Source organism: Oncorhynchus nerka, linkage group LG25 (genome assembly GCF_034236695.1).
Source record: "Oncorhynchus nerka isolate Pitt River linkage group LG25, Oner_Uvic_2.0, whole genome shotgun sequence".
Lineage (NCBI taxonomy): Eukaryota > Metazoa > Chordata > Actinopteri > Salmoniformes > Salmonidae > Oncorhynchus > Oncorhynchus nerka.
Window position 1 is genome coordinate 11,223,894 of NC_088420.1, and position 9,369 is coordinate 11,233,262.

At 40.7% G+C, this 9,369-nt stretch overlaps 1 protein-coding gene across 4 annotated transcripts in view; it reads left to right on the plus strand.

Annotated features, from left to right (window-relative positions):
- LOC115109037 (guanine nucleotide-binding protein subunit beta-4) overlaps positions 1–8,701 on the plus strand; it is a 48,047-nt gene extending 39,346 nt beyond the window's left edge. For all 4 annotated transcript variants that reach the window (XM_065009553.1, XM_065009555.1, XM_065009552.1 and 1 more), the window contains exons 8-10: positions 1,271–1,472; positions 3,525–3,741; positions 4,024–8,701. In XM_065009553.1, coding sequence (XP_064865625.1) covers positions 1,271–1,472; positions 3,525–3,741; positions 4,024–4,130 — 526 coding nt within the window. In that variant the 3' untranslated portion in view covers positions 4,131–8,701. The remainder of the gene's footprint in view (positions 1–1,270; positions 1,473–3,524; positions 3,742–4,023) is intronic.
- Positions 8,702–9,369: the final 668 nt, after the last annotated feature.

Genomic DNA, 9,369 nt, shown 5'->3' on the forward strand with positions numbered 1-9,369 from the left:
GTTTTAGAGTTAATTTCCTGCAATTCTACACATTTCGCAGACCAACAAATGCCAATCCCTGACCTAAACCATCTAAACTGGAACAAACATTTCAGTAACGGGTGGATTAGTTTAGAATTATTTTAGTTATCTTTGTATAGTATGAGATCAATTAATCAATCAATGTGCGTGCAGAAACATAGATATTATATGCCTGCAACAAAGCATTCTGGGAAGAATGATTATGAGGCCTCTTCCAGGTCTTTTCACACAGAGAACAGAGTGGGCTCCTGAGTGGCGCAGCGGTCTAAGGCACTGCATCTCAAGTGCTAGAGGCGTCACTACAGACCCTGGTTCGATTCCAGGCTGTATAACAACCGGACGTGATTGTGAGTCCCATAGGGCGGCACACAATTGGTCTAGCGTCGTCTGGGTTAGGGTTTGGCCGGGGTAGGCCGTCATTGTAAATAAGAATTTGTTCTTAACTGACTTGCCTAGTTATATAAAGGTTAAATAAAATAAATAAAAAACTGAAATTAATTCAACTCAGTTGAGAAACCACAACACCGTGTAGTTTTGATTCAAATTACATTTAATTTATTCTCCACGTGGTGTCAATTTCAATCCCGCTGGCGTTAACTCCACTAGAAGCAACCCTCAGGAATAACATTGGTGTTAACCCAACTAGTATTAACACTCAGATATAACACTGGTTTTAACCCTACTAGAATTAGCACTGGTGTTAACCCCACTAGAAGCAACACTCAGATATAACATTGGCATTAACCCCACTAGAATCAACACTCAGATATAACACTGGCTTTAACCCTACTAGAATCAACACTCAGATATAACACTGGCTTTAACCCCACTAGAATCAACACTCAGATATAACACTGGTGTTAACCCCACTAGAATCAACACTCAGATATAACACTGGCTTTAACCCCACTAGAATCAACACTCAGATATAACACTGGTGTTAACCCCACTAGAATCAACACTCAGATATAACACTGGCTTTAACCCCACTAGAAGCAACACTCAGATATACCCTTCAACACTTTTTACCTTAACATCTAGATTTTTACCTTAACACCTGTGTGTGTCAGACTGTAACACACACACACACACACACACACACACACACACACACACACACACACAGGAAAAACCAGTGCACCTCCCCATTCATCATCCAATCATTTCAAGTCTCAACATCTTCCCTGTACCCTCATACCTCTTCTCTTTCTCCCCCTCACCTCCCTCCCCCTCCCCCTCTTTGTCTCAGTGCTTTATGGGACATCGAGACGGGTCAGATGGCCACCAGCTTTACGGGCCACACGGGGGACGTGATGAGCCTGTCCCTTAGTCCCGACTTCAAGACCTTTGTGTCGGGGGCCTGTGACGCCTCCTCCAAGCTGTGGGATGTCCGGGACGGCATGTGCAGGCAGTCCTTCACTGGCCACGTGTCCGACATTAACGCTGTCTGCGTGAGTAGTAGACCCAGAAGTTTTATAGTGTTTTGATATGAATAACTTTTACATTGTAGGATGGTAATTAACATACAGCACACAAACATGTTATCATAAAGCTTTCCAGACCAGATACCACAAATATTATATTTGGTATATATCACATTCACTTTTTTTGCTAACATCGCCAGAAAACGATTCAGATTTGTCTGACAATGTAATCTGATTCTTATTCAAGTAAAAAGAAGACAACCTGAAAATGGATTGTAGGATATAAGGAAACTAATGGGTCTGTCTACAAATAGACTACATTTTGGGTAGTTTAACATTTTACATTCTGTCATAAAGAGTACATGTTCAACTTAATAAAAAAACATGTTTTCCCGTCTCAAGGGGTCAAATTTTAAAAAGACTATAGTAAGTGCCATTTAAAGTGCGATTAAGTAACAGATTAGACTGTATCACTGTTGAGGCTTTTATTTTAAATTTGTCATAAATCCCCTTGTGACAGGGAAGCTTGTTGTGTGCAACAGGGATGGGCAATTGAATGAAAGCTTCACAAACAGCCTAGAAATGTTTTAACAATTCACTTCGTTCTGGTTGATGTGTTATGTTTCATGCACTCCGTTTTCCACCACAAAAAAAATAAGGGGAAAAAAAAACAGGATTTGATAAGGCAGTTAGATGTGTCCTCTCTGTAGGACAGACATCCTCACTAGGGTTATCTGTATAATTCCAGGATTTGATAAGGCAGTTAGATGTGTCCTCTCTGTAGGACAGACATCCTCACTAGGGTTATCTGTATAATTCCAGGATTTGATAAGGCAGTTAGATGTGTCCTCTCTGTAGGACAGACATCCTCACTAGGGTTATCTGTATAATTCCAGGATTTGATAAGGCAGTTAGATGTGTCCTCTCTGTAGGACAGACATCCTCACTAGGGTTATCTGTATAATTCAGGATTTGATAAGGCAGTTAGATGTGTCCTCTCTGTAGGACAGACATCCTCACTAGGGTTATCTGTATAATTCCAGGATTTGATAAGGCAGTTAGATGTGTCCTCTCTGTAGGACAGACATCCTCACTAGGGTTATCTGTATAATTCCAGGATTTGATAAGGCAGTTAGATGTGTCCTCTCTGTAGGACAGACATCCTCACTGGGGTTATCTGTATAATTCCAGGTATCTGCGACACATTTGAACCATTCTGGGAGTTGGTTCCAGTGGTGAACAGCTTTTACAGAAAATTCTTACTTTAACATCACGATCACCTTACACTAACAGATTGTTATAAAACATCATGTCACTTTAGATGAAGCAGTGAGTGTAGAAAATGTGTAAGATAAAGTACACTGTTATAACTTAATTCACTATACCTAACCCATTCTCTCTTGTTATAACTTAATTCACTAAACCTAACTCATTCTCTCTTGTTATAACTTAATTCACTATACCTAACCCATTCTCTCTTGTTATAACTTAATTCACTAAACCTAACTCATTCTCTCTTGTTATAACTTAATTCACTATACCTAACCCATTCTCTCTTGTTATAACTTAATTCACTATACCTAACCCATTCTCTCTTGTTATAACTTAATTCACTAAACCTAACTCATTCTCTCTTGTTATAACTTAATTCACTATACCTAACCCATTCTCTCTTGTTATAACTTAATTCACTAAACCTAACCCATTCTCTCTTGTTATAACTTAATTCACTATACCTAACCCATTCTCTCTTGTTATAACTTAATTCACTAAACCTAACCCATTCTCTCTTGTTATAACTTAATTCACTATACCTAACCCATTCTCTCTTGTTATAACTTAATTCACTAAACCTAACCCATTCTCTCTTGTTATAACTTAATTCACTATACCTAACCCATTCTCTCTTGTTATAACTTAATTCACTAAACCTAACTCATTCTCTCTTGTTATAACTTAATTCACTATACCTAACCCATTCTCTCTTGTTATAACTTAATTCACTATACCTAACCCATTCTCTCTTGTTATAACTTAATTCACTATACCTAACCCATTCTTTCTGTCTTTGTGGTGCAGTTCTTCCCCAACGGCAACGCCTTTACCACGGGCTCGGACGATGCCACCTGCCGCCTGTTTGACCTGCGCGCCGACCAAGAGCTGATGATGTACTCGCACGACAACATAATCTGCGGCATCACCTCAGTGGCCTTCTCCAAGAGTGGCCGTCTGCTGCTGGCCGGCTACGACGACTTCAACTGCAACGTGTGGGACACCCTCAAGGCCGAGCGTGCAGGTACGGTAGTGGAGGGGGCCGCACCAGGCCACTAATTCAAATCCCTTTTTAAAAACAATGTTTAAACACAACCTTTCTTGGTCCCCCCTTAAGGTTTTGTGCTAGGGATTCATTTGGCAGTTGCACTCATCGACGGAAACGTAGTCGGTACATAGTTGGTTAAACACTGGCTGTACGTTGACTCACAATGACTCCCCCTTCTATTGTTCCTCTTGCTCTCTCCATCTCCCCCTCTCTCTCTCCATCTCCCCCTCTCCATCTCCCTCTCTCTTCTATTTCTAGGTGTCCTAGCCGGTCACGACAACAGGGTGAGCTGTTTAGGCGTGACAGACGACGGCATGGCTGTAGCCACGGGCTCATGGGACAGTTTCCTCAGAATCTGGAATTAAACCCTCCAGCTCACGTCCCCCCCCTCCACCATTCCGCCCACCCATACTGCTGGGCTTGGACTTGAGGGTGAACACTGTCTCCCACCACCAACGTCCCGTCCACCACCTCCCACCTTCCACCCGTCCAATCCACAGCCAGAGTAACAACTCTTTCTACATTTTTTTTTTACCCACCTATTAATTACACAGAGCTCTCAGTACCCACAGGTAGAATGACCAATCAAAGAAAAAAATGAAAAATGAAAAAGAAAAAAACAACCTCGCATCCCCTCTTGTTTTTGGACAGGTGAAGCACTAGAGCGCATGTTACCGTGGTTACCGCCAAATTAGAGGACAGTCCCGTGTGTAATATGTAAATGTATATATAAATACAGTATATATGCATAGCATTATGTGTGTGTGTGTGTGTATATATATGCATATATAATGTGTATGTATATATTTTTGTAGTTTTTATCCCCACCCTTTTTGTTTTATTTGCCTTACATTGTTTGATGTATATAATATTCACAGTACTAGACGATAACACAATTCTGATTTTGTCACTTGCCTCATGTACAACATAATGGACATTTCTGTGTGTGTGTGTGTGTGTGTGTGCGCGCGCATGTGTGCATGTGCACGTGTGATGGTCTACCGGCAAAGGCATGCACACATGTACTGTAACTAAAATACTGTATATTCATGTTGATGATAGGTAACGATATGAGTTATGAACTGGTGGCATTCCTCTCAACAAACATGTTGTTTTTGGAACACAACTGTTGTGGTCGTTTTGTAGAGACTGACTAATAAGGTTAGTTTTTTTTTTGTCATGCCGCAGTTTTAGCCAAATCCCTTTTTCTAGAAACTAGTTCATCTAGGCTGTGATACACAGCCACTGTAGTTGTTGGAGGCACAGTCTCTCTGCAGTCTTAACAAACTCAAAACAGCGTGAAACTACAGCCTAAAGCCCTTTACAAACAGGGTCTTGGGCTACGTTCAAAACCGTGATTGTATGGCAAATAGTATTACATCACGCCCACGCCTTGCAAATCAACAATAGTGTGATATGTAATACATATGTTGCGATCAATTACTAATAGAGGCTTTACTGCATATACCCCAAAGGCCAAAGCCTTTACATTTAACCTTTATTGAACTAGGCAAGTCAGTTAAGAACAATTTCTTATTTACAATGGCGGCCTCCATCTGACCACTGAGGATAGGGAAATCTAGGGCCCAATGGTATCAAACGTAGGGCTCCAAACTGACAGGAGAAGGTTCCAAGGAATGTGATCCTGGGGCTACTGTGAGCTAGCTCAGGCCTATATCATAGGACTAAAGAAGTACAGAGAATTGGAAATGCTTGCAGTCTATACAGTCTCTAACAGAGGCTGGTCAGTCGAAGCATTAAGATGTGAAAAAAATGACTGCTCAATGAGCTGTGAGTAAATCCTTCCCCGAGTGGACTCGAGGGAAGATGCCTTTAGTAGCTTCTTGCTATGTCATCTTCAATTTTATTTTAGAAGCTCTTGATAAACCATCAACAGGGTGGTTTAGTTGAGTCAGTAAAGTTAACACTGTTGGTTTAAAAAATCTCGTCACTAGAAATCAGCAGTGCCACCATAAAGCCTGTAATGTTATTATAAAACAATGTTGGTCCTTTATCTAACACTTTCCCCCCCCCTCACAAAAACAAACATTATCAACAGTTTTAAGTATTGCTGGAGAAGAAAGTTCACTTGGTAGAGGGCTAGATTATGCTCCTCAAATGTAAACAAAGAACACATGCAACATACTGCCCAACAGCAGGGAGAAGGTACAGGTAACTGCTAAAATAATGTAAACGAGGGATACAAAGTGTATTGAAAGCAGGTGCTTCCACACAGGCAGGTGTGGTTCCTGAGTTAAGAAATTAACATCCCAGCATGCTTAGGGTCATGTATTAAAATTCTGGGCAGGCCATTATTTTGGCTACCATGGCTATGCCCCCCCCCCCCCCATAGGATGACAATGCCCCCATCCACAGGGCACGAGTGGTCACTAAATGGTTTGATGAGAATGAAAACAATGTAAGTCATATTCCATGGCCGTCTCAGTCACCAGATCTCAACCCAATTGAATACTTGTGGGAGATTCTGGAGAGGCGCCTGAGAGCGTTTTCCACCAACATCAACAAAAACACCAAAAGATGGAATTTATTGTGGAAGAATGATGTCGCATCCCTCCAGTAGAGTTCCAGACACTTGTAGAATCTATGCCAAGGTGTATTGACATTCCTCTGACAGCTCATGGCGGCCCAACACCTTAACACACTTTATGTTGGCGTATTCTTTATTTTGGCAGTTGCCTGTGTCTCTCACAAGACTTTGTTAGTTTGTGCATCAGTCATCTTCCGTTTTCCTCGCAAGAAAACTTTGGTTTGGAGGCAACACTTGAATAAGGGTGCCTATTTTTTTTGTTATACACCCTAACTTCCTAAACAACTATATATATATATATATATATTAGTACATGCATTGGATCCATGTGGTTCGTATTAGAAGGATCTGTGGCTTGAGATCATTCTGCCAATCTCATTGCCAACATTGACCGGAACTGGCCAGAAACTCAGATGTTGGGCCTGTAGTTCAAACCTTCACTTTTTCCAACATTTCAGTTGACCTCAATCACCCAGTTGCCTAATGAGGCGCCACTATTTCAGTGGACCCCAAGAGAACGTTAGAAGATAATTGTCTCGTTTAGAAAAATTGGCACTGGGTAAAGAATGAGGCAGGCTTTAACCTGCTATAACAGTCAAATGATTTGCTGAAATCAAGCAATTGTGAAGCACAAAGCCACATCAGTACTATAGTAAACACTAAAAGCCAAGCTTAACAGATGACAACAACCGAAGAAGTGCAAACCGCATGCAGTTCTCAACAGTGCTGTATATTATTTGATACAATTCTGATTTCTACCGTACGTTGTATTTATTGATTACACGGAGCACCCTGTGATCACAGTGATTTATATTGTATGTTTGTAGCTGCTTCACCTGGCTTTGCATTAATTAGATAAATGTCAAAGAAATGGCTGGTGGTTTATTACGCCCCGAAAACACATCCTGGAGGTGACTTGGATGGGGAAAGTATTCCATATCAGTGTTGGAATTCTCACTGATTCGTGTGGGTAACATACATGTCAGTTGTGTTAGCTTTCACATTTGTGCCAATGTCATTCGCTGACCCACAGCTGTGAACTGAAAACAAGTCATCATTGACAATTCATTGTTTCTCTTCCCTTGCTTACAGAAAGTGCCAGCTTTTTTCCCCCTCTAAATCTGAATCAAATCAATGATATTTTATTACGCCTGGCCTGTAACAAGGTCCTCTGATGCCTGACTTCATAAAGCACCTATATAAAAGAGAAGTGCCCAGAACATATGGACATTCCTTCAATGTTATTAAAACACTTTATTTTCCCCAAATTAAATTAATCTCATTGTGAATGATGAGGATCCAATGAGAAATGTGTCCCTTTTTTAAGACAGGAAATACATAAAATGGCAGGATGAAATTTGGTCTCTTTTTTGTTTTACACCAACATGGCTGCCAGTGAAACAATCCCCAACTTCTGAAAGCATTGTTGATTGTGTTGATTCCTCAGCTCAGCATCACCTGGGACAACGGAGCACCATAGCATTTCATGACCAAAAAAGGATGTCCTATAACACTGATAATTGAGGCTTGACCACAGCACCCTATAAGATGCACCGATATTAACGATTTTAACCTGAAATAGTGACCACATTGAAATGTGCCTGTGCAGTTCCACTGATCATGTTGGTTAGCTGGGACCAATGGTTTCTAGACTTCAGTAGTCCAAGGTGCTCAACCTCCCTGTATTTGACCATGTCATTGTATTTCTTTACAGTCTTCTATAGTTGTATTCATCATATGAAACGACTATTTGGTAAGAGCAGCCATGACGAGTATCCTACCTGATGAGATGCTGAGCCTCAGGCTGCAATGAACAGTGTGTGTGATGTTTTTTTAAAATTTGTCCTTGACATATATATTCAAAGTCATTAAAAAGCCTGATAGTGTACTGGCCTGGAGTTCCAGGTCAAAGCTAAAGTAAGGAAGCAGCATGTGTTCTGTTGACTTGTGGATGGTCTTGCCTTGGGGATTGAGGTAGAATATTATCAAAGCAGCCTTTTACAGCTTCAGAGTTTGGCCAGAGTTCTGAAAACGGAGGAGCGTATATAGAGAAAAGCAAACAGACGTTGATAATAGTAAGCATTACATTTAGTGATCACCACAAACACAAAGTAAGCCTTTTGGCTGTTGGATCTATTGGGACAGTCTTAATAGATATGTCTTTATTTATTTGTTTGTGTTTTAAGCCAGTGAAACCCAGGGACTTGGTGCCATGATGACTCTGACAGTGCTATTGTGTGAAATTATAATCACTTGTTATGGAATAATTTTTTTATATAGTCTTTTCACACCAGATTTTTTTTTTTTTTTTTGTACAGTGGCTTGGTGATACTGATGGGTTGCCAGGAGTTGATATTGTAACCAATAAAAAACGCTTTTAACCAAGGATTTATGTGTTGAAGCCTATTTATGAGAAAAATGCTACAAATTGCTTAAAAAAATAACTTTTCCAACAATAGTTGCTTGAATGCTGACCATCTACCGTTCAGTAAAAGCTTTTCTTTGAACAATTGTGGCTTGTGAAAGTATTCAACCCTCTTGGCATTTTTTCTATTTTGTTGCCTTACAACCTGGAATTAAAATAGATTTTTGGGGGGTTTGTATCATTTGATTTACACAGCATGCCTGCAATTTTGAAGATACAAAATATTTTTTGTGAAACAAACCAGAAATAAGACAAAAAAACTTGAGCGTGCATAACTATTCACCCCCCCTCCCGAAGTCAATACTTTGTAGAGCCACCTTTTGCAGCAATTACAGCTGCAAGTCTCCTGGGGTATGTCTCTAAGCTTGACACATCTAGCTGGGACACCAAACGTGTTTGCTTATTTTTTTCTTTAAGCAATGCTTTTTTTCTGGCCACTCTTCCGTAAAGCCCAGCTCTGGAGTGTACGGCTTAAAGTGGTCCTATGGACAGACTCAATCTCCGCTGTGGAGCTTTGCAGCTCCTTCAGGGTTATTTTTGGTCTCTATGTTGCCTCTGATTAATGCCCTCCTTGCCTGGTCTGTGAGTTTTGGTGGGCGGCCTGCTCTTGGCAGGTATGCTGTGGTGCCAT